The following is a 24,352-nucleotide window of genomic DNA, read 5'->3' as shown; positions in this document are numbered from 1 at the left end:
ATGTCTTGCTGCAGTTGTACAGGGCCTTGGTGAGACCACACCTTGAGTATTGTGTGCAGTTTTGGTCACCTTATCTGAGGAAGGATGTTCTTGCCATGGAGGGAGTGCAGCGAAGATTCACCAGGCTGATACGTGGGATGGCAGGAATGACGTATGAGGAGAGATTGGGTCGATTAGGCTTATACTCGCTGGAGTTTAGAAGAATGAGAGGGGATCTCATTGAAACTTATAAAATTCTAACAGGAATAGACAGACTAGATGCTGGAAGGATGTTCCCGATGGTCAGGGAGTCCAGAACCAGGGGTCACAGTCTAAAGATAAGGGGTAAGCCATTTAGGACAGAGATGAGGAATTTCTTCACCCAGAGAGTGGTGAACCTGAGGAATTCTCTACCACAGAAGGCAGTTGAGGCCAATTCATTAAATATATTCAAGAAGGAGTTAGATATATTTCTTAAGGCTAAAGGGATCAAGGGATATGGGGAGAAGGCAGGGACAGGGTACTGAATTTGGATGATCAGCCATGATCTCATTGAATGGCGGAGCAGGCTCGAGGGGCCGAATGGCCTATTCCTGCTCCTATCTTCTATGTTTCTATGTTTTCTGCTTCATTTGGAGGGGGCGCTAGACTCGTCAAAAATAAAACAATAGCTGTGAGGAAATCCCATGAACCATTCAAAAAATAGTTGTAAATCTTCTGGTACTACCCAAGTAATTCTCCTGCCCCCACTTCATTTGGAGCAATTCCAATTATCGACGTTAAAAATTTAATTTTCACAAGTTCCCCTTAGACTGCAGTAGGCAGTGAAACAATTGCAGCTCACAGTCAATATGCAAATCACTTCATGTCTGATACGGTTCTGAACTCAAGCGAAGTTCTGCGCCAGGAGCACTGAAGATGAAAGTTTATCCCAGGTGCATAGAAGAAATGGTGGCTCTTTCCCCCAAGGAGGCATAAATGCCTTCTCTACATGAAAGTCTGTTAACTCCCAATGCTATGTACAGACTTACTGGCTTGTATGCTACTGTCATTTCCCACCTGGAGCCACTCAAAGTTGGGTTCAGTCAAGTCACTTTCAGGTATAATTTCCTGTTTGGCAATGATAAGCTTCTTTCCGTAATTATTTCTGTATTTTAACACCCATTAATCAAAATAACAGCTGGTGGGCATTTTCTAACTTTAAATTTGTGAAAATCACCACAAAACCGAGGCTCAATCAGCACAAAACGGCCCCCAGCGCAGAAACTACTGACCATGAAGGGCAACAATCCCCCCCACCCACCCCAGACTAGCTAATCCCCAGAACCCAAAACAAAACAAGCTTCACCCGCACTGCTCCCGGCACAAAAACAGTCACGGCAAGAAACCAGGGTGCCTTAATGCACTCCTCCCTCAAGCAATGTACAATGAAAATGTACAATAGCTTCACAAAATACCTATGTGAATGCAAATTTTGAGAATTCTTTACAAAAAACACATGACAGTAAAGCTCACATGACAATGATCGTGTAGTAAGTACGCAAGACTGGGAAATATGACACCATAATGAATAGGTACACTTTGAGGTCATAGCGTCAAAGCTTACCATTCATCACAAGTAGCTCTGCATTGCAGAGCTTTTACTCAATTTGAACAGTTTGCAAGTAATTGCTTTCAACGCAGTCTGGTATTTGCAAATACAATAGGGGAGATTTCCCTGGGTCTGCACCCAAGCGCACTGGATCACTTGGGCTCAACAAATATTGGGAAATCTGGGGAGTCGGATTGCACTCCTCTAAAGGAGGTTTATCTTCCGCTAATTTAAATGGAAGGAAAACTGGGCCGGTTCCTTTGTAGGTGTGCAATCGGACCCGCCCGATTTTCTGATATCTGCTACACCCAGGTGATCCAGTGGGCTTGGGTGGAGGCCCAGGAAAATGTCCCCCAGTATTTTGTGTAAAGTTTAATGAAAAATAGTATATTTTACTAATCTGCTATGGAAAACCAGTAACGTAATTTTCTTCCATTATTCCACGAGCTTCCGTTTCCTCAGCCTGAAATGGATGTAATGAGTGTAGGGGGAAATTGCTTATAAAGGGCTGTGAAGAGCTTGTTGGACAGTTAAGAGATGAACAGTTTTCCTTTGTAGAAGATATTAAAGAAAAGTTTATTTACTCGCTATGGAATGAGTGCAGAGGCCATTGCCAGCTATATTATTACTGGAGTGGCAGCTACAGGACAGGACAGCTCCAAACCTAAATCACAGGTTTGCATAGGAAACATAGCATTAACAGAACAAACTAACCCAAGGTGCAGTTTCAGCTTCAGAGTCAGTGGAGGAACTATGTGTAATGAGGTTTAGGATCGGCAAGGCGGCTATGGTGGAGGTGTGCCAATTGATCTGTGCACCAGAGTCAACCATTCGCATTGCACAATCAATGGCAGCAAAGATTAGTTTTATGCTATAGGGACTTTCCAGCTGCCAACAGGGGGCATCACAGGAGTAAGTTCTTATGGTGTCCACTGCTACAGTAAGCAGGTATCTCAAGTCCTCTTTTGCCACATGCACTCACCTATATATACACTTCAGCTGAAGCAGGAGGACACCATTAGTGGAAATTAAAAGTAGTTGACTATCCTATACCACCAAAGTGACCACTATTTCTTTGGAGTACTTTATCATTGAGGACATCCATACCAGTCTCTGAATCTTACTTTATAAATTTGTCAGCCAGTAGTAATGTTTCAGCACCCCAGATGGCTGAATGAAAATGTTAGCTTTTATAGGGATTAACCAGCAGTTTAGGTTATGAAGTATGAAAACAGCTTTATTTCAGATAAATTGTGATGGATCAGTTTTCTGGCGAAAGTCAAAAAGCAAAAAATGCACACCAGCAGTCATTTGATTAATAGCTACCAAACTACTGAAATAATCATGGAAAAAAAGTATCCTTACCAAACGGAAATATACCCTAAAGTGACTTAACTGACCTCAACCTTGAGTGGCTCATGGCAGGAAGTAAAGATAGCATGCAAGCCAATTAGTTTGAATATAGCATAGAAGTTAATAAATGTTCATGTATAGAAGGCACTCATGGACAACTAGGAGTAGGAGTTCCCCAATCTTCTACCAAGGTGGAAGATCAGTGGGTACCTTGGACAAACAGCTTAAACTGACTGTAATTATTAACCATTTGCTGAAAGTATCCAAATACCTTTTTCCACTTTGCTAACAGAAACCCATTAGTGCACTCATTTTATATACCAATATGTGCTACATTAGATTTATCCCCTTAAATTCCATTTACCTTTTTTTTCACCCTCATCCATTATATGCTGCTATTCTCTGATCTATCTGCACAATTGGTGTCAAATACATTTTACAATATTAGAAGTACCCCCTTCAGTGTCACAGAAACATAGAAAAATAGGAGCCATTCAATATGATCATGGCTGATCCTCTATCTCAATACCATATTCCCGTTCTCTCCCCATACCCCTTGATGCCTTTTGTGTCTAGACATCTATTTATCTCCTTCTTAAATATATTCAGTGACTTGGCCTCCACAGCCTTCTGTGGTAGAGAATTCAACAGGTTCACCACCCTCTGAGTGAAGACATTTCTCCTCATCTCAGTCCTAAATGTGCTACCCCGTATTCTGAGACTGTAACCCCTCGTTCTAGACCCCCCCCCCAGCCAGGGGAAACATCCTCCCTGCATCCAGTCTGTCTAGCCCTGTCAGAATTTTATACGTTTCAATGAGATCCCCTCTCATTTTTCTAAACTCTAGTGAATACAGGCCTAGTCGACCCAATCTCTCCTCATAAGACAGTCCTGCCATCCCAGGAATCAGTTTGGTGAACCTTCACTGCACTCCCTCTATGGCAAGTATATCCTTTCTTAGGTAAGGAGACCAAAACTGCACACAGTACTCCAGGTGTGGTCTCACCAAGGCCCTGTACAACTGTAGTAAGACATCCTTGCTCCTGTACTCAAATCCTCTTGCAATGAAGGCCAACAAACCATTTGCCTTCCTAACTGCTTGCTGCACCTGCATGTTTGCTTTCAGTGACTGGTGTACAAGGACACCCAGGTCCCTTTGTACGTCAGCATTTCCCAATCTATCACCATTTAAATAATACTCTACCTTTGTTTTTCCTACCGAAGTGGATAACTTCACATTTATCCACGTTATACTGTATCTGCCATGTATTTGCCCACTCACTCAACTTGTCTAAATCACTTTGAAGCCCTTTTGCATCCTCCTCACAACTCTCAATCCCACCTAGTTTCGTGTCGCCAGCAAACTTTGGTTCCCTCATCCAAATCATTGATATATATATATATTGTGAATAGCTGGGGTCCAAGCATTGATCCCTGCGGTACCCCACTAGTCACGGCCTGCCACCCCGAAAAAGACCCATTTATTCCTATTCTCTGTTTCCTGTCTGTTAACCAATTTTCAATCCATGCCAGTATATTACCCCCAATCCCATGTGCTTTAATTTTGCACACTAATCTCTTATGTGGAACTTTATCAAAGGCCTTCTGAAAATCCAAATACACCGCATCCTCTGGTTCTCCCTTATAGAAACATAGAAGATAGGAGCAGGAGTAGGCCATTCGGCCCTTCGAACCTGCTCCGCCATTCAACGAGATCATGGCTGATCATCGAAACCCTAGCACCCGGTCCCTACACCGACAGCCATCCCACCCAAGCCCTATTCCCGTAACCCCGTAACCCCACGTATTTAATCCCCCCTAACACTAAGGGTCAATTTTTTTTTTATCATGGCCAATCAACCTAACCCGCACATCTTTGGACTATCTATTCTACTAGTTACATCCTCAAAAAACTCCAGTAGGTTTGTCAAACACGATTTCCCTTTCATAAATCCATGTTGATAAGGTAGATGCAGAGAGGATTTTTCCCCTCGTGAGGAAATCTAGAACTCGGGGGCACAGTTTCAGAATAAAGGGTCACCCTTTTAGAAATGAGATGAGGAGGAATTTCTTCTCTCAGAGGGTCGTAAATCTGTGGAATTCTCTACCCCAGAGAGCTGTGGAGGCTGGGTCATTAAATACATTTAAGGTGGAGATAGACAGATTTTTGCAAGATAAGGGAGTGAAGGGTTATGGGGAGTGGGCAGGGAAGTGGCTTTGAGCCCAAGATCAGCCATGATCTTATTGAATGGCGGAGCAGGCTCGAGGGGCCAAGTGGCCTATTTCTGCTCCTATTTCTTATGTTCTTATGTTGACTTTGTCTAATCCCATTGATATTTTCTAAGTGTCATGTTATCATTCCCTACTGCTGATGTTAGGCTAACCGGTCTGTAGTTCCCGGTTTCTCTCTCCCTCCTTTTTTAAATAGTGTTCATATAAACAGCACGCCTAGACATGTCCTGGGGACATTACTACTCATGGCCTCCCCCAGACAGAGCATTTTCCATTTCCTTTTTAATTGCTATATTTAAAATAAATCTTTAAAGTAGCTGCTCGGTATTTCGTGTAAGAAGAAATGTTGAATATATGTGTTTGGTTACTGACAAATAAAAACACAATGGAAGTTGTATCCGAGTTACGCAATTTCCTTAAACACACAGTCAAGTTTAAACCCTGAATGTTGAGCGAGCTAAGCTGATCGTGATAATTACAAGTTAGCTGGCATCCTCCGACGTGCGGAATAGCAAGTTCTGCTCCTGAACGTTATCCACTGACCCTTGCACGAAGCGCACAAGCACAGAGACAAGATAAGGAAAAGATTGGGCTCCGATCTGGTGAGAATAGCCACTTGTTTCACTGTGTAAATGAATTTCCCCAATCTCTCCCTTCCCCATTCAACAGTGGTTAGTTAGTTACTGTTATATAAAAAAGCCACGAACTGTGCATTGCGTCTCTGGCCTTTCAAATTATTCCAGTGAAAGGGATTGATCGAGCTCACTGTCCTCTCAACACAGTAAACACCGAGGTACATTCCTGAATTACGCTCACTCATATGGGTCACTCGGCACTACAGAAAGGTGGGAACAAGTGGGAAGTTGGAGTTTACAGTAGTTTTCTACCTTTAGTATACAGCATTGTTAACAAGGCCTCCCGGCAGACCCCTCTCCTCCCTGGCAGCAGCGTTCCTGGTGTTTTACATGAGCTTTCCCCCTCTGAGGTGAGGCGGCTCCTCACACAGGCTGTCCTGAGACCCGCTCCCGCTCAGCTGTCCAAACAATCTGTTCAGCGGCTGAAAACATTTCATTGTAGATTCCGGAGTCCATCCTACAAAAACACATTAAAGCTGCGTTCGGGCCATTGTATTCGCATGCCGTGAAACTAGTCTCTTGGAATATATTGGGACGGGTGAACTCCCACCCTGGGTTATTTTAAAGCAGGCATTAAGGCCTCGAGTCTACCTACATTAATACCAGAAGGCAGCGGTGTCCATAAGAACAGCGACAGAGTCCTTATTTAACAATCTCCTGTATACAAACCGGATTGTCACTCAAATTAGATCTGAAAGTCTTGCCAATCTTTAAAAAGTCCCGAAATAACAACAGAAAATGCTGGAAATATTCAGCAGGCCAGGCCGCATCCGTGGAGAGAGAAACAGAGTTAACGTTTCCGGTCTGGGACCCTTCATCAGAACAGGGTCTTCCACCTGAACCATTAACTCTGTTTCTCTCTCCACGGATGCTGCCTGGCCTGCTGAGTATTTCCAGCATTTTCTGTTGTTATTTCAGATTTCCAGCATCCGCAGTATTTTGCTATTTAAAAAGTCCCGATTCACCTCATTAATAAGACTCGCTAATTTACGATGCAGAACTAAAAATCTGCAAAAACACGCTCTGGACATCCAAAAGTTGTAATTATTTTCTCTCAAGCCGGTCACCTGTAACCTCCTCACATTCACAGAAACACGCACAAAGTGGATTTTGTGACTTCTCCGTTGATTTGTTTAAAATCAGCTTAAAGTCGGCATGTGACGCCCGACCAAAAACTAATGTTCAGTGACTAGAACAAGTTGTGCGAGGGGCAGAGACTGGTCAGAGCACCCGGCCAAACACACACTAAATAAAAGACTAGGAAATGCCGCGGATCTCCACAGCACCGCGACAGGATCCGGGCTGTGAGGCGGCTGCAGGCGCTTCAGAAACTTTTAAATGTAGAAAAAGCTCGGCCGCCGACTCCAGACAAGCGCTCCGGTGAGCCGGCCACCCCCCAGACAAGCGCTCCGGTGAGCCGGCCACCCCCCAGACAAGCGCTCCGGTGAGCCGGCCACCCCCCAGACAAGCGCTCCGGTGAGCTGGCCACCCCCCCGTCCCTGCAGTGCCGGCTAACTTTCAGAAATGCGAATAAAAGCAGTTGCAGCCAGGGCATCCTAAAATAACAATCCCCAATAGTACATGGTTAAATACACTGAGGAATGTGCTGTCAAATATTGATCTTTGTTCGGTTTCACCTTGGGATGAACCTGGCTTCGTCGCCCAGCCTTTGCTGGAATTCGTCCCAGTCAGGCTCAGCACTCAAAGCCTCGAAGTTGATCATCTCGGAAACTTCCTGAAACCCTTCGGTGAACTCGCGGAAGTTGATGGAGCCGTCTCTGTTGGAGTCTAGCTTGTCGAAGATAGCGTCGATCTCGGACTCCTGTACTTGTAGCTCCTGACAGACCGTGAAAAATTCATCATACTCGATCCGACCGGAACGGTTCACGTCGCAGGCGTGGAAGAGGGCGCGCAGTCTCGGCTCCGCTTCTTCCATCCGGAAACAGAGAAAAAAAATAAGATGCAAAAAAAAAGAAAATCCAACCAGATAAGCTCAGATCAAGTTCCCTCCCTCTCAGCACCTCCCTCGATGTAAAAGATGCTGTGAGGCGACGTCTCCTTCCGTACTGAGCCAACCTGTCAGTCAGTCACCAACATTGGAGCTCCCTCTCACTCATGCACCTCTTCCCATTTCACTTTGGGTCAGATTTCCAAGGCAAAGTAGTTCAAACGTGCTGTTCCAGTTAAGTGTCTGTTGGAGTGGCCGCTGCGGTGTCCCTCTCCCTGCGCTGAGTCGGGTGCGGCGGATCCGGTGCGCCTCCTGGAGCTACCGCTCGCCTCACTCGGCCAGGTATTAACGTGGCAGGGAGCTCGTCCTGACGTCAGCCTCACAGCCGCACCGTTGGGCTTGCCAGTATTTATATATTTAAAGTTTATTTTTCTGCGTGCACCATTAATCTCCGCCACGTTATTGTCCCAAGAGGTGAACGCAATGCAAAAACGAGAGAGACAGAGGCGTGACTCCTGAGAAATAAGTTTTGCAAGTGATCCAGAACATAAGAACTAGGAGCAGGAGTAGGCCATACAGCCCCTCCAGCCTGTAGTGCCATTCAATAAGATCAAGGCTGATCTTCAACCTCAACGCCACTTGACCTCAACTCCACTTTCCCGCAGGATCCCCAATCCCTTAATTCCCCACGAGTCCAAAAATCTTATCGATCTCAGTCTTGAATATACTCAACAACTCAGCATTAACAGCCCTCTGGGGTAGAGAATTCCGAAGATTCACAACCCTCTGAGTGAAGAAATCCCTCCTCATCTCAATCTTAAATGGCCGACCCCTTATCTTGAGGTGATGCCCCCTAGTTCTAGACTCTCCAGCCCAGCCAGGGGAAACAATCTCTCAGCATCTACCCTGTCAGCCCCCTCAGAATCTTATATGTTTCAATGAGATCACCTCTCATTCTTCTAAACTCCAGAGAGTATAGGCCCAATCTACTCAATCTCTCCTCATAGGACAACCCTCTCATCCTGGGAATCAATCTAGTAAACCTTTGTTGCACTACCTCTAAAGCAACTATACCCTTCCTCAGATAAGGAGACTAAAACTGTGCACAGAAGCACAGATTAACCTCATTTTATTTAAACAGACACACATGGTCCCAGTACCGTGCCAGGTTTATCCCTAATTCCAGAGGTGAACATGGCAACTTCGCTTTCACAAATCATAAATGTTCAGGCAATGATACCATCTAAGTTTAAAGTGCATTAATCTACTATAGCCAGACTTGGTCACCTATTGGCGCGTTTTTGAAAAAGTCAGCTTTTGAAAAACTCAGTCCAAAAATTGGCAGTATTTATAAAAAATTTTAAAAAGCGATGTTGGCATATGCTCCGTAACATGTCAAGTGTTGCAACATAAGAGTGGGAATCACTCAATTTAGCTTTGAACATGTGGGCTGTTTTAATGTATGTCCATTTCAAAGTTAAATATAAAGAAAGACTTGCATTTATATTGCGCCATTCACGACCACCAGGCATCCCAAAGTGCTTTGCAACCAATGAAGTACTTTTGAAAGTATATTCACTCTTGTAATGTAGGAAATGCAGCAGCCAATGATCAGATTAATCAGCTTTAGAAGTTGATTGAGGGATAAATATTGGCTAGGACACTGGAGATAACTCCCCTGCTCTTCTTTGAAATAGTGCCAAATAATCTTTTACACCCACCTGAGAGAGCAGACAGGGCCTTAGTTTAACATCTCATCTGAAAGACATCACCTCTGACAGTGCAGCACTCCACTGAAGTGTCAGCCTAGATTTTGGTGCTCAATTTCTCTGGAGTAGGGACATGAACCCACGACCTTCTGACTCAGAGGTGAGAGTGCTACCAACTGAGCCACAGCTGACACAAATAGATCTAAAGGATATCTCAAAGTCCCACCTAGCCTCACCTTGCAACTTCCTGACACTAATGTGGGACATCACCACCCCTGCTGCCTCCCCCCCCCCACCCCCGAGAATGTGCAACACAATATGGGCTAGCACCTTTCCATCTCTTCCTATCATTTTAATTCACCCATCCCAGTTTTCAGTTCACTCCTATTTTTCCATCATGACACTCATGTGACTTTCACTCCCCCCCCATTTGCTTCCCTCAATCTACACTGACTGGCGTTTCCCTTTTCTCCTCCTCTCGTGGCTTTTTTTTTTTACCTTTTATCCCCTCTCTCATTTCTATCTTCATGATTTCACTTTTGCTCCCTCTTTCAGACATTCTGAAACTCTCATTTTTGAGATGCTGAAATCAAATTAGCATAACCAGACTCATTCTGCTGTCTGATACTGAGGATGGCTTCGAAATAAAATGAATTGATTTCTTATCAAAGCAAGTACTTACATGCTTCATGTATGCATCTGTTTCTGTTCTCATTTTTTTTTTAAATCAGGTCACATTAAAGTGCAACATTCCTTTCAATGCTGACATTCATTTTGAAAATATAAACACATGCTAAGATCTGTGGAACTGTGCTAATACATAGGGGTATAAATTCATCATGGGCATTAGTGCAAAATGGGCGATAGTAAATCAATGGAAAATAAAATTGTGTGGTGTGTAAAACGAGCCGCTGATTTGCTAATGCCCATTTTACGATACCACCCAAGACTAATTTCACCCCTGTTGTGTTCTCATTAAAAATCGCTGATTGATGGGTTGTACAATCTAAAAAAATATGCATTTAGAATGGGGAAAGTGCACAACTGTTTCAACAATTAGTTTGGGGGGAGAAATTCAACCTCTTTTGGCTGTTTTTCAAGTGTAAAATGGGGCAAAAGTGAACAATTTTGCAGGGCTATGTCATTTTTGAATCACCCAACCTTTTTTTCATTTTTCATTGTTTCTATCGCCCATCTTTTTTCAGTTCTGAAGAAAGGCCCTGTACAAAACATTAACTTGTCTGTTCTCTTCACAGATGCGGACTGACCTGTTGTGTATTTACAGATTTTCTGTTTTTGTTCTCAGATTTCCAGTATTTGCAGTTTGTTGCTTTTTATTTCCACAAAGAACTTGAGCCTGAAAACCTTCTCAATGTAACAGTTTAAGTTCCAGTAAGCTTTTCTCCAATCTTTCTTCCATATTCAGTTCCCAAGTCTTATCTTTTCAACTTGAGATTTTTTAAGGCCCTGAACAGAGTGTATGTTGCTTTACACACAATAAAGTTTGAGCTCTTTAGATTGTTAACCTCTTCCTAACTATGCAGAAAGTAAATGATGTAAAATCTAGTGCAAATTTAGTGAGAAGCACTCAGTGGGTAAATTCAATGTGTGGTGCCACCCTAAGGCATACAGACCAGGATGGTCCCAGGCTTGAAGCTCATCTATTCTAATTCAGCCAATCATTTCTGGGTGACAGGGTAGTGAAGGTACCTCAGCTCTCTAGGCTAGGGAGAGGAGAAATCATCTAGGGTTTCTACTTCTGATCATTATTTAGTGACTTCTGCTGGACGTGCACTTATGTGAATGCTAGGTGAGGCCAGCTGTGATAGTACATTGTCAAATAGTCTAATATCATTCAATGACAACATGACAAGAATGGTCTTTTAGGGGAGGTACTAGAGGCTGCCAACATAAGTTGCCACATGAGGAGAAAAACAGTTAAGGAAGAAAATCAAGGGGGCAAGTTTAAAGAGAAAGAGGAGTGAAAATCATGCTAAATATTTATTGTTACAGGAAACTCTTTGGTATCCGGCACCGACGGGACCGGGATGGTGCCGGTTGATTAAAAATTCTGGATGACGGAGAGGGTTATCTACCAAGGCTATTTTTAACAAACAAAAATTAAAAAAATCAAGAAATGTGCAGTGTACAGTAATTGGGTACTCACCTACAGAATGGTGTGTTAAATGGATGGTGGAAGATGCTTGATTAAGTACAGTTGAGGGTAATCCATAACTCTTTAATTATTTCCGACAGCGCCAAGAAGCCGAGTAGTGGCAGTTTGGAGAACTACCCCCACTGACTAACTCGGCCACCGCGAGAGACTTGGACTCGGACTTGGCAACATTTCCGGTTATTGAGGTGTTGTTTTCGAAGTATGAATTTTGCCGGTTAATAGAGAATTCCGGATATTTAGGTGCCGTTAAAACGAGTTTCCATACACTAAGTAAACTACTTAAATCATTTTGGCAGTGTAGGACCACTAGAAGGATTATGCATAGGATTAGCCTCTGAATGAATTGACACATCAGCAACCAAGATTAAAAAATCTGATGAAGGGTCACAGACGTAAAACGTGTCCTAGCGGAAAGGGTAAATAGGGAGGGGGCAAAAGCTTTAAATTAGTAAGATGGGGGGAGGGATATACAAGAAACGTAACCAGCCTAAATATAAACAAAATGGGAAAAGAGAGCATAGGAAAGAATAAAGTAAGCAAGGACATTGATGGCTAGGAAATAAATAGAGCTATAGAACAGGAGTCTAAGAAGATGGTTAAATATAATTTGAGGAAATCCTATTAAAAATGGGTTAAAACTGTCTGTACAACAATGCACACAGTGTCCGCAATAAAATGGGGGAGCTGGAGGCAATCATGCGTTGTGAGGAACCAGACATAGTAGGGATTACTGAGACATGGCTACAGAAAAATTAAACATTGCAGAGTATAACATATTTAGAAAAGATAGGGAGGGAAAAAGGGGAGGTGGAGTAGCTGTACTTATTAGGGATAAAAGATAATAAAGGATCAATCACACTAATAGGCATAGTCTACAGACCACCTAATAGTGAAAGGGAGATGGAGGAAGAAATATGCAGACAAATTAGGGAAATGAGCAAAAAACAGAATAATAATCATGGGCGATTTCAAAAACCCCGATATTAATTGGACAGAAGAGGTAGGTAACGAGGATAAGGGAATGGAGTTCCTACAATGTGTACAGGACTCCTTTCTAACCCAGTATTTAAAAACCCCAACAAGGGAGGATTCGCTATTGAATCTAGTAATGGGGAATGAACCAGTGCAGATAAGAGAAGTAAAAGTAAGGGAACATCTAGGCAATAGTAACCATAGTATAAGACGCTTTAAGATGATAATTGAGAAGGACATAAGTATGACGAAAACCAGGTTAATATATTGGAGAAAAGCTGATATTGAGGGGCTGAGAATAGAACTTGGGGGAAAAAATGGGCAACAATATTGGCAAACAACGATGCAGAACAGCAATGGGAAACATTTAAAATGGTGTTCAACAGAGTGCAGGAAAAATATATTCCGCTAAAAGGAAAGAACAAACTAAACAATAATGAGACTCCATGGATGAATAAAGCCATAAGGGAATAATTGAGGTAAGGAAAGAGGCATATATTAAGTACATAAACAGCAGGGGAGTGCATGATAAAGGAGAATACTAAAAGATTAGGAGAGAAGTCAAAAAAACAATTATGGAGGCAAAGAGGAACTATGAAATTAAATGATCAAAGAACATAAAACAAAATAGTAAAATATTTTATAGGCATATCAATAAAAAGGAAGGTTGGAATGGGAATAGGGCCATTAAAGGATAGACAAGATAATGCCACAGGTAATGATAGGGAGATGGCAGAAATATTAAATAATTATTTTGCTTCAGTATTTACCAGGGAGATAGAACAGGTGAACATGATTTTGGATGATGAGATTAGTAATGAGATAAGTGCATTTAAAATAAGAAGAGGGGATATATTAAATAAACTAATCAAACTCAAAGAGGATAAAACCCCTGCATCCATGCATTTTAAAAGAATCTAGGGAAGAGATAGCAGAAGCATTACTACGCATATTTAATAATTCGTTAGAAAAAGGTATAGTGCCAGAGGACTGGCAGATAGCTAACGTAATACTGATGTTTAAGAAGGGGGATAGAACATGTCCAGGGAATTATAGACCAATCAGCTTAACATCGGTGGTAGGATAAATAGTGGAATCCCTACTAAAGGAGAAAATAGAAGAACATCTAGAAACCAAAAATATAATAATAAATAGTCAACATGGATTTCAAAAGGGAAAGTCTTGCTTGACTAACTTTGTTGAATTTTTTGAAGATGTAACAGAGAGAATAGACAATGGTAGTGCAGTAGATGTAATTTATCTCGATTTTGAAAAGGCCTTCGATAAGGTACCCCATAATAGACTGATGAACAAGGTTAGAAAATGCAGAGTCAGGGGACAAGTAGCAGAAGGGATTGCTGGCTGGCTTCAGGACAGAAAGCAGAGAGTAGGAGTAAAGGGTAGCTATTCACAGTGGCAGAAGGTGGGTAGTAGTGTTCCACAAGGATCAGTGCTGGGACCACTGCTGTTCACAATTAACATTAATGATTTAGACTTTGGAATCAATTTCTAAATTTGCGGATGACACCAAATTGCGGGGAGATAGTCAATACTGAGGAGGGCTGCAACAAATTACAGGAGGACATTAATAAACTTGCAGAATGGGCATATAATTGGCAAATGAAGTTCAACACAGATAAATGTGAGGTATTACATGTTGGTAGGAAGAATAGGGAGGTCACTTATTACTCAGAGGATGCGAATCTAGGTGGGGTAGAGGAATAAAGGGATCTCGGAGTACAAATCACTAAAAGTTGCGACACAGGTTAGCAAGGCCATAAAAAAAGCAAACCAAGCACTAATGTTTATTTCTAGAGGTATAGAATTGAAAAGTAGGGAAGTCCTGCTAAATCTGTATCGAACCTTGGTTAGACCACACTTAACTGCATGCAGTTCTGGCCGCCATATTATAAAAAGGATATAGAGGCACTGGAGAGGGTGCAGAGAAGATTTACAAGGATGAACAGGCTGGGTCTCTTTTCTCTTGAAAAAAGAAGGCTGAGGGGTGACCTAATAAAGGTCTTTAAAATTATGAAAGGTTTTGATAGAGTGGATACAGAGAGAATGTTTCCAGTTGTTGGGAAGAGCATAACTAGAGGCCATCAATATAAGATAGTCACCAAGAAATCCAATAGGGAATTCAGAAGAAACTTCTTTACCCAAAGAGTGGTGAGAATGTGGAGCTCGCTACCAGAGGGTGTGGTTGAAGTGAATAGTATAGATGCATTTAAGGGGAGGCTAGACAAGCATATGAGGGAAAAGGGAATAGAGGGTTATGCTGATAGATTTAGATGAGGAAAGATGGGAGGAGGCTCGTGTGGAACATAAACGCCGGCATGGACTGGTTGGGCCGAATGGCCTGTTTCTGTACCGTATATCCTATGTAATCTGTTAATGCTACCTTCCTCTCTCCACAGATGTTGCCAGACCTGCTGAGTGTTTCCAGCATTTTATGTTTCTATTTCAGATTTCTAGCATCTGTAGTATTTTGCTTTTTGAAGTTTAATACAGACAAATGTAAAATGCTACATATAGGAAGGAAAAATAGACAAGACGAGTACTCCATGAATGGTGCTGAAATAGCTAAGGATGAAACTGAAACAGACCTAGAAGTCTTAATGGACTCAGTGCTAAACATGTCCTACTTGTGCAGAGCGCCAATCAACAAAGCCAACAGGAGTTGAACTATATAACCAAAACAGTAGAATATAAGTCAGAGGAGGTAATGATTAAAAGTGCTCCAGTGAGACCGCATCTTGACTACTGTCTCCAGTTTTGCCAAGAAAAAGAAGGGACATTCAAGCAACGCAAAGAAGAGCCACGAGGCTAATCCCCAGTGTCAGCATCTGAGTTATGAGAAAAGATTGGAGAAGCATGGCCTTTTTAAGGTTGTGTCTGAGAGGTGATCTTATAGAGGTATATATGATTGCTAAGGGTATAAATAAAGTTAACCCATAATCAATGTTCCCCCAAAGGCGCATGGCCGCGCATCAATCGGGAGGTCCCCTGCAGGCTGCTCACCAGCTGCTGCCACTGGAAAAGATACTGAGCAGCAAATTTAAAGGGACCGCACATCAAAAAAAATTAGAAAGAATATTGCCCATAATATTACTTTAAATTAAACTGCAAGAGTAGAACTAGGGGACACAGGTTCAAACTAGAGAAGGCAGCCTTTAGGACACATAGCAGGGAGTTCCAGATAGAAAAGGGCAACAAAAACCCTGGAATCATCTAAGAACATGCTACAGTGGTTGCGAAGAGGGTTAGAATCTGGATGGATGAATCAAGATTAACTGAATGGCCATCTTCATCCATAATTATCTTATGATCATATCTTGCAGCAGGAGATAGAGGAGACAGCAGCAAGGGAATGCCAAGGAAATAGAACCACTGTCAGAATTCATTACCCTAGGGTGAGGCACTGCTGCCCCAGGCACAGCTTCCTGGTCATCACTGAACAGTACCGTAGCGATGCTGAGTTGGGATATTGTGGCTGAGGTGTGCTGCCTGCTGCTGTTTCGGTGAAAATGAAGGTTACAACTGCCTTAAACCTTTATGTCACGGGTACCTTTAGGCACCCAGAGGAGACATCTCAGGAGTCAGTCTCTATGCTATTCATCGCTGCTTTAGGGACATCACCAAAGCTCATTTTTGCCATGCACACAGATACATAAATTCAGCAGTGATCACCAGCAGCAGCACCAGAGATAGCTGGATTTTTAGCTCAAATTAACTTCCCAAGGAATAGAGCATTATTTACTGCAGAAGTATATCTATTCATCTGCCTCTCAACAGTTTTGCACCATACACCAATAAGAAGGCTTACTAAACCCTGCCCATCCAAATGTTAAGTGATACATGGTGGAAAATAATGTGTGCGAATACACTTCCCAGGGAGGATGCATGCTCAATTCATTTACAGCCAATTCAATGTTACTGATGTATTTGAAGAAGGAAGAATCAAAGCCTGATTCCTGGCAGATATAAATGATGCAATGTGAACATGACTGTTCAATCCCTGAACCCAAGCAGAGTAAAAATATATTGATGCAAAAATATATTTCCGATATTACAACAGGGGCTACACTTCAAAAAGTACTTCATTGGCTGTAAAGTGTTTTGGGACGTCTGGTGGTCATGAAAGGTGCTATATAAATGTAAGTCTTTCTTTCAAATACATGAACCAGGATCTTCATTGAACTAACATTTGAGATGCTGAAGCAACAGTTCCTATACTTGAACCACCGAGAGGTGCTGTAACATATATGAAAGTGGGAAAAATTGTTAAAATTAGCTGCATGTTGCACAACATTACCATACAGAAGTCTTCCTATGTATTTAAGTGAGGAGCAGGAGGAAGACTGAGGAACTGGAAGATGAAGGTGCATCAAGCTACCAGTAGGAAACCAGACATCACAGTCAGGGAAAGAAGAATGACCTGCATTTATATAGTGCCTTTCACAACCTCATGACGTCCCAAAGTGCTTTGCAGCCAACTTTTGAAGTGTAATCAGTGTTGTAAATGCAGCATCCAATTTGCACACAGCAATATCCCACAAATTCGAATTCAAAAGTCTTCTATAGGCATATAAGTAATAAACGGGTAGTAAGAGGAGGGGTGGGGCCAACTAGGGACCAAAAAAGAGACCTATGCATGGATGCAGAGGGCATGGCTGAGGTACAAATTGAGTACTTTGCATCTGTCTTCATCAAGGAAGAAGATGCTGCCAAAGTCATAGTGAAAGAGGAGGTAGTGGAGAAACTGGATGAGATAAAAATTGATAGAGGAGGTACTAGAAAGACTGTCTGTACTTAAAGTTGATAAGTCACCAGGACAGGATGGGATGCATCCTAGAATGCTGAGAGAAGTGAAGGAGAAAATCGCAGAGGTACTGGCCATAAACTTCCAATCCTCCTTAGATACGGGGGTGGTGCCAGAGGACTGGAGAACTGCAAATGTTACACCCTTATTCAAAAAAGGGTGTCAGGATAAACCCAGCAACTACAGGCCAGTCAGTTTAACCTCGGTAGTGGGAAAGCTTTCAGAAACAATAATCAGGGACAAAGTTAACAGTCACTTGGACAAGTGTGGATTCATTAAGGAAAGCCAGCACGAATTTGTTAAAGGTAAATCATGTTTAACTAATTTGATTGAGTTTTTTGATGAGGTAACAGAGAGGGTTGATGAGGGCAATGAGATTGACGTGGTGTACATGGACTTCCAAAAGGCATTTGCTAAAGTGCCACATAATAGGCTTGCCAGCAAAGTTGAAGAACATACAATAAAAGGGACAGTGGCAACATGGATACAAAATTGGCTAAGTGACAGGAAACAGAGAGTAGTGGTGAATGGTTGTTTTTCAGACTGGAGGAAGGTATACAGTGGTGTTCCCCAGGGGTCGGTACTAGGACCACTGCTTTTCTTGATATATATTAATGACTTAGACTTGGGTGTGCAGGGCACAATTTCAAAATTTGCAGATGACACAAAACTTGAAAGTATAGTGAACAGTGAGGAGGATAGTGATAGACTTCAAGAAGACAATAGACAGGCTGGTGGAATGGGCGGACACGTGGCAGATGAAATTTAACACAGAAAAGTGCGAAGTGATACATTTTGGTAGGAAGAATGAGGAGAGGAAATAAAAATTAAAGGGTACAATCCTAACAGGGGTGCATGAACAGAGAGACATGGGGGTATATGTGCACAAATCGTTGAAGGTGGCAGGGCAGGTTGAGAGAGCGGCTAAAACAGCATACGGGATACTGGGCTTCATAAATAGAGGCATAGGGCTCAAATTTCACAGGGCTGTGGAGGCGGGAATGGAGGCGTGTGGGGTGTTAAAATTGCAAAAAGTGGCGGCGGGCCCAACCCCACCTCCATCTCGCCTCCAAGCAATTTTCAAGAAATCGTGTTTACTGCTCCCGTCTCCAAGAGGCGGGATAGGCCCTTAAGGCCCTTAACAAGCACTTTTGAAAGGCCTTGGTGATTTTAACCCTTTTCCGACGTGAAGCACGCCTGCCCTGAAACACGACGGTGAAACCTGGCAGGAGCACAATTGGATTGCTGACTATTAGCTGCAGCTCCACCATTAAATAGGATATTTGATCAGCCATCATTTGCAGGTGGCAGGACTTTGTTGTCTCAGGTCTGGGGGAACTTTTAGAAGGCATAACCACAGCTGTGGAAGTTTGGAGCCTGACACCCATCTCCAGTGTGACCTCCTGGGACACTCCTCTCACCACCTTCACTGAGCGCTTCCTCAACTGAGGCATATACCAAGTAATCCTAAGCCCTCAATGTGGAAGTCCCATTAGCGAAATGACACACGCCAGAACTGCATCAGTAGCCATCAAGTTTTTTAATAACAGTAACCATCTGATGGCTTTTTAACATTAAACATCAAATTTCACCCAAGTGACTACCCTTGTGACTATTTGTGCAGTATCTTTCTCTTACGCGTGCTCCTACGTGGTGCTTCCCCTGTGGCTTCAGCAGATGTGGAGGCCCCTTGCTCACTTTCTTGCTGCTCCTGTCTCGACACCTTTGGCGGGCGTCCTCTGGGATTGCAAACCTGCGAGGGCTCACCAACAGTCTGCTGCTCCTGCGGCTGTGCAGGGGTTGAGACGCCAATCTCAATTGGGTGTGGACTCTGGCGGGGCTCTGACCAAGGGCTCTGCAGTGGCATGGAAGTGTGAGCACTTGGAGAGGAGCCCCCACTTCCTTGATGTCTGCCACCAACTTCCCTCTCATGGGTCAGGTCCCCCTCAGCACTTGCAAGTGGCTTGAGAGCACCTTGCTGCACATCAGGGGGGCCATGGGGACCCGTATCTGCACTGGCAGTCCTACTCAGAGGGACTTCCATGAAGGTCTGGTTTCTCCGTTCAATAGATGACCATCGCTCCTCCAGTGATGTCATTCTATTCAGAACACTCACCATGTTTTCTGCACTCTGGCGACTTATCACCTCCATGGAGGTTGCCATCCTTTCCATGGTGATGCGTTCATGCGCCAGTGTCTCCACAAAGGCTCTGCTCATGTTCGCAATGGACTCCTCCATTCGCTCCACACTCGCAGCGACCCTGGAGACAAAACCTGCCAGAGACTTCTGCATCTGTTCCTGGAGTTCCAGCACCGCTGATCTTGTGGATGGATCCAGAGGCAGAGGGTCGACATGCTGCTGAGCCGAGCTGGCAGAGTCCTGCACCCTCAAATGAGGACTCTCCACTGCTGTCCCTGTCTCCACCATCTGCTGATGCTCACTTGTGAGCTGTGATACACCAGGTGACAACATTACTCTATCTCGTGATGGTCCCACCGAGGTGTGAGTGTCTGCGCTGGTGCTGGGTGCGCTGAATTCTGCTGATGTTGCGCCCTTAGAGATTGCAGCTTCCTCTGAGGAGTCTGGATGCTCAGGCTCTTCCCCCTGGCTAGTGGGGACAGGTGCTGTCGATGGTCCTGTGGGGGAGTAAAGGAAAGAGTTAGAGATGTGATTCCAAGGTTACATGCACATTGCATATTGCAGATGATCATAAGCCCATCTGTTAGAGCTTCAGAATCATTATCAGCGACTCATGCAATGTCAATGAGAGAGATGGAAAACTATTCTGTTACCAGTTTGCTGTGCCATCCGTTCTAAGGAACATTACTATGTATTCTTAAATCTCTTCCTGTAATGCATGCTGCACGTTGAAGTCTTACATTTTAGGTCCTTGCTCTCTTACACTTACCATTACTACCACAGGAGATTGTAGCATCTAATTAGCACTATGCATTCCTCCTACAGGAGAAGTAAGCACACAATGCCAGGGTACCGGAGGTGAATGTGCCAACATCTGCCATTTTACAGCACGCGAAGAGGAAGTAATGGCAATAATTGGCTTCAACTCCGGCCTGGCGGTTGTGGATAGCGATGTGCGAGTGAGTCTCTGTGCCTCCAATGGATTTGTGAGAACACATACATGGTCTTATTTAATGTTTCTATATATTCTTCAATCTCTTCACCAGCTACAATTTTCCTCATAAAATAGTTGATTAAGATAGAATGCTGCTGAAGCAGACCAAAGTTAACAGTACTGTTTTATCCTCTGGAAGCTGGAAGCCACGATACAGCTGAGAAGATTGATGCAAAGCAAGACTTGCATTACTCTCTACGTCTGGGACCATTGACGGCCACTCACCCACCCTGTCATCCTCCATCTCCCTTGCACTCAGTAGCTTAGAGACACACACTCAAGGGGGTGCAGATAGTGTGAGACACAGAAAACAGGGAGGCCTCATCTAAAAGAAAGAACTTGCACTTATATAGCACCTTTCACAACCTCAGGATGTCCTAAAGCACTTTTCAACCAATGAAGTACTTCTGAAGTGCAGTCACTGCTGTAATGTCAGGAAACACAGCAGCCAATTTGCAATTAGAACGTATGGTACAGCCAGTCTGCGCCACAAGCAGAGTGCCTTTCATAGTCTTCCTCTACTCCCATGAAAGCCAGCATCCTTCCTTCAGTGTTTGTGTCTTCTGTGTGGAGGGTCCACAACCTGTTGCAAGTGTATGCCACTTTGGTGTATTAACATAACATTAGAGTGCATTAACACAGTGATTTGAACCGTGTTAATGCCTTCCTCGTATTTGCTATCAGGCAGTTAGCATAAGCTTGCTGCTTTCAATAGTTGTACTTTCCATCTTACATCATTCTTAGGCACTATGAGCTGGAGTTTTCTCCGCATTTGTGCCCAGATACACCCATAATATGACTGCAAACAAATTCCATGGCTTAAAAGATCGTAGAATTTTGGACATAAATGCGTTATGCGCTTAACTACAATACACGCAAGTCTCCTTGATCGTTTAAGCCTGTCCATCAAACCCTTCATCCGACTGAATCTCTGCCCACAAAACTAGCCACAGTCCCAACACTCAAATGCGAGTATTCTCCAATTGCACGTGTTTGGGTTGGGGGGGTTGGGGGGCGGTGGTGGCGGTGGTCTTTCAACATTGCACCCAAACTTTCAGGCACAGCAGGAAAAAAAATCTGGTCTTTTAATGACAATTTTTGAGTGTTATTTTTAAATGATCCACACCGAAGCATGCTCTGTATTGTCTGTTTCTTTAAGTGCATTTTTATGACATAAGTACGTCACATTAAAAATTGAAATGCTTCCCTGATTGCAGGTTTTTAACATGCTGTGCCTGACGTGCATAAATGATGGTTAAATGAGTTGAAACTTAAATTTTAAGACTCAAAGAAGAAATATACTGGTGTAGGTTCGGCATTTCATTGGGTTCTGAGTGTTTATGCTGGTTTCCGCTGATTGGTGCCCATTTTAAGTTTGGGCGTATTCTAAAGAGATTGGGAGGAGAATTGGGCGTAATTCGACATTGGGAAAATGGACACAGCATCGGGCGTAGTTTCGGCTGCACCTTCCAGGTTGCGCTCATTGAGGAAACTCTTGGCCTGTTACTTTGTACCCATAAGTAATGAATGGCTTAGTTTTCATATCAGTACATATCCTTACAGATTATATAAAGATCTGCTGCATTGTGAGTAAGATTCACCCCGACTGTCTTCAAATCTTGAAACTTATTTTGAATATCCTTCCACAACTTTTGAATAATTGACCCAGAGTTGACCCTGTCTTTAATAACATTACAGGCAGTGTGATTCCTAAGTTTATTAGTTGGCTGCTCTCTTACAACACAATGGTGCTCCTGATTTTCAAAGAGGCTGACTACAAGGATACCCAGATGATAATTGGTATAAAACCTATTTACATTTGTTGCATCTACCTTTTGTTTCCGGTATCCATTTTTCTCACCGAACGACTCCATTATTAACTGTTCCATCTTTTATATCATGCTGCTGCTTGCAAAGTGTGAAAATTAACATTATTTCGGATGCATACTGATTGGCTGGTCTCTATCCTTCATGACTGAAGAATTTGTGTGGCACAAAATGCCAGGAGGAAACCTAGGACTCTGGGAGCACCTGCCATTTTAATTGCGAGCCATTGGACATGACCAGAACTATGATTTGCTAAAGCAGTTGTAGGAAAAGAAGAAATAGCAACCATAATCATAATCTGTCTCAATTCTCTGCTGTCCCTCTTATAAATTAAAGTGGCATTTTTTTAGATCTTTCTCCCATGTGTCATGTAGTGATGAATTTTCTTTGCTTAATGTCTGTGGCAACTTGCCAGATCTTTCCTTAACCTGATTATCACTACATCATAATTTACCTATTTCCAAAGAATTGCCTTTGCTATAAAATTGTCTATGAACAACCGACCATAAAATTTATTCCCTGCACCATTGTAAAGGCTTGACAATTCATGTTAGAATTTCATCAGATCAGCCATAGAAGGTACGAAACTAGTGCTGAGTTTCAAAGTGAATGACATCAAGGAACTAAAAGGATAGCGATCAGTGCTGACTCAATGGAGCTGCTCACTCAATGGAGCTGCTTGCTGAGGTAGCTCTGTGGCTGACATCAACTCAGTGACCCACGGGCACCTTTCCAATTTGAAATGTGTCCAAGAGACTGCAAGAAAAGTATTAAAGTTAAGATTTTTCCTATCAAATTAGGTGATTTTTTAAAAACAAAAACTTTAATATGGAATACCTAAAAGAGGGAATTATTTTGCATTGAAAGTATCCCTCCCCCAGTAAAGTTTATGCTTAATCTTACAAAAGTGCCATTTTCATTAAAAATGCAGACATTTATAATGAAATTCCAGGTGATTTACTAACTTGCAGTATGATTATACTAAAACATCATACAATCCAGTACAAACAACATTAAATCTAAAGTTAGAACACAACAAAATATTTTCCTCATTAAATAAAAAAACTTATACACTTTTAATTGTGATCTACAGGAATTTAATGGGAATTGCTTGTCATTACACATCTGTACTTTTATGCAGCATCACCACCAAGAAACAACTGTGGAGCAAATTGAATCTATTGACAGCATAAACCTGATTCATACAAGAGAGCTTTATAGTCCTACAAAGCAGGGGTTAATTTAGGGTGTAAAGGAATGGGGCATAAGGATTTTTCCCCTTTCTCTCATAGGCAGGGTTACATTCTTCGCTTTCTCTGTTGCTTATGTGCTTATCACTGAGCTAGGGAACACAGTTGTGATTACAATCTGTAGCAGGGTTACAGGTCAGTTGTATTCTGCTTTAACAATCCTTCTTGTTCTGTTCATAATGTTCCTTTAGTTGGGTACAAACAAGGTGTGCTACATTTAACTACGTATATGTTACATAACATACACTTTCTGTGGCTGCTGTGCACAGATGGGTGTGGTAACGCTTTTATAATAGGGCGAGTAGTGCATAGGCTGTAATCCTTTCTGTTAATTAGCTCAGTAGTTCTTTGGCTTAGTAAAAGCTAAGCATATTAACTACAGGGGGAAAAATTGGGTTGCTTTGCACCTCCCGTTAGCGCCCCCGTAAAGCCGCTAGTGCCCAGGTGCGGTGCCGCTAATGCCTCCCGTGAAATTCAGCGGGAGGTTAGCAGCGGCGGTAGCCAGTAGCACCCCGTGGCACTGTACCTCCGGCGATGTCGTCATCGCCATGTGCAGCGCCCCGCTTGCGCCCCGGCCACAAACTTCAGTTGTGCCCCCTGACCTTTTGCCAGATGATATGTCCGACAGGGTCAGGGTGGCGTTTTTGCAGCTGCGGCGGTGCAATTTAAATGGCAGGTGTCGGGCGGCCATTTTTTTTGGCAGCACCTGCCCTCTTCCCCGTTT

The 24,352-nt window shown here is 43.0% G+C and overlaps 1 protein-coding gene across 3 annotated transcripts in view; it reads right to left on the bottom strand.

Moving 5' to 3' along the window:
* rasef (RAS and EF-hand domain containing) overlaps positions 1 to 7,742 on the bottom strand; it is a 96,462-nt gene extending 88,720 nt beyond the window's left edge. For all 3 annotated transcript variants that reach the window (XM_085985513.1, XM_085985534.1, XM_085985524.1), the window contains exon 1: positions 7,428 to 7,742. In XM_085985513.1, the coding sequence (XP_085841639.1) occupies positions 7,428 to 7,726 (299 nt within the window). In that variant the 5' untranslated portion in view covers positions 7,727 to 7,742. The remainder of the gene's footprint in view (positions 1 to 7,427) is intronic.
* Between the last annotated feature and the right edge of the window lie 16,610 nt (positions 7,743 to 24,352).

Source organism: Somniosus microcephalus, chromosome 1 (genome assembly GCF_052327205.1).
Source record: "Somniosus microcephalus isolate GS21.2 chromosome 1, FLI_Smic_1.0, whole genome shotgun sequence".
In the NCBI taxonomy this organism is placed as follows: Eukaryota; Metazoa; Chordata; class Chondrichthyes; order Squaliformes; family Somniosidae; genus Somniosus; species Somniosus microcephalus.
The sequence above is the reverse complement of the archived record's forward strand: the minus strand, read 5'-3'. Positions and strand labels throughout refer to the sequence as shown.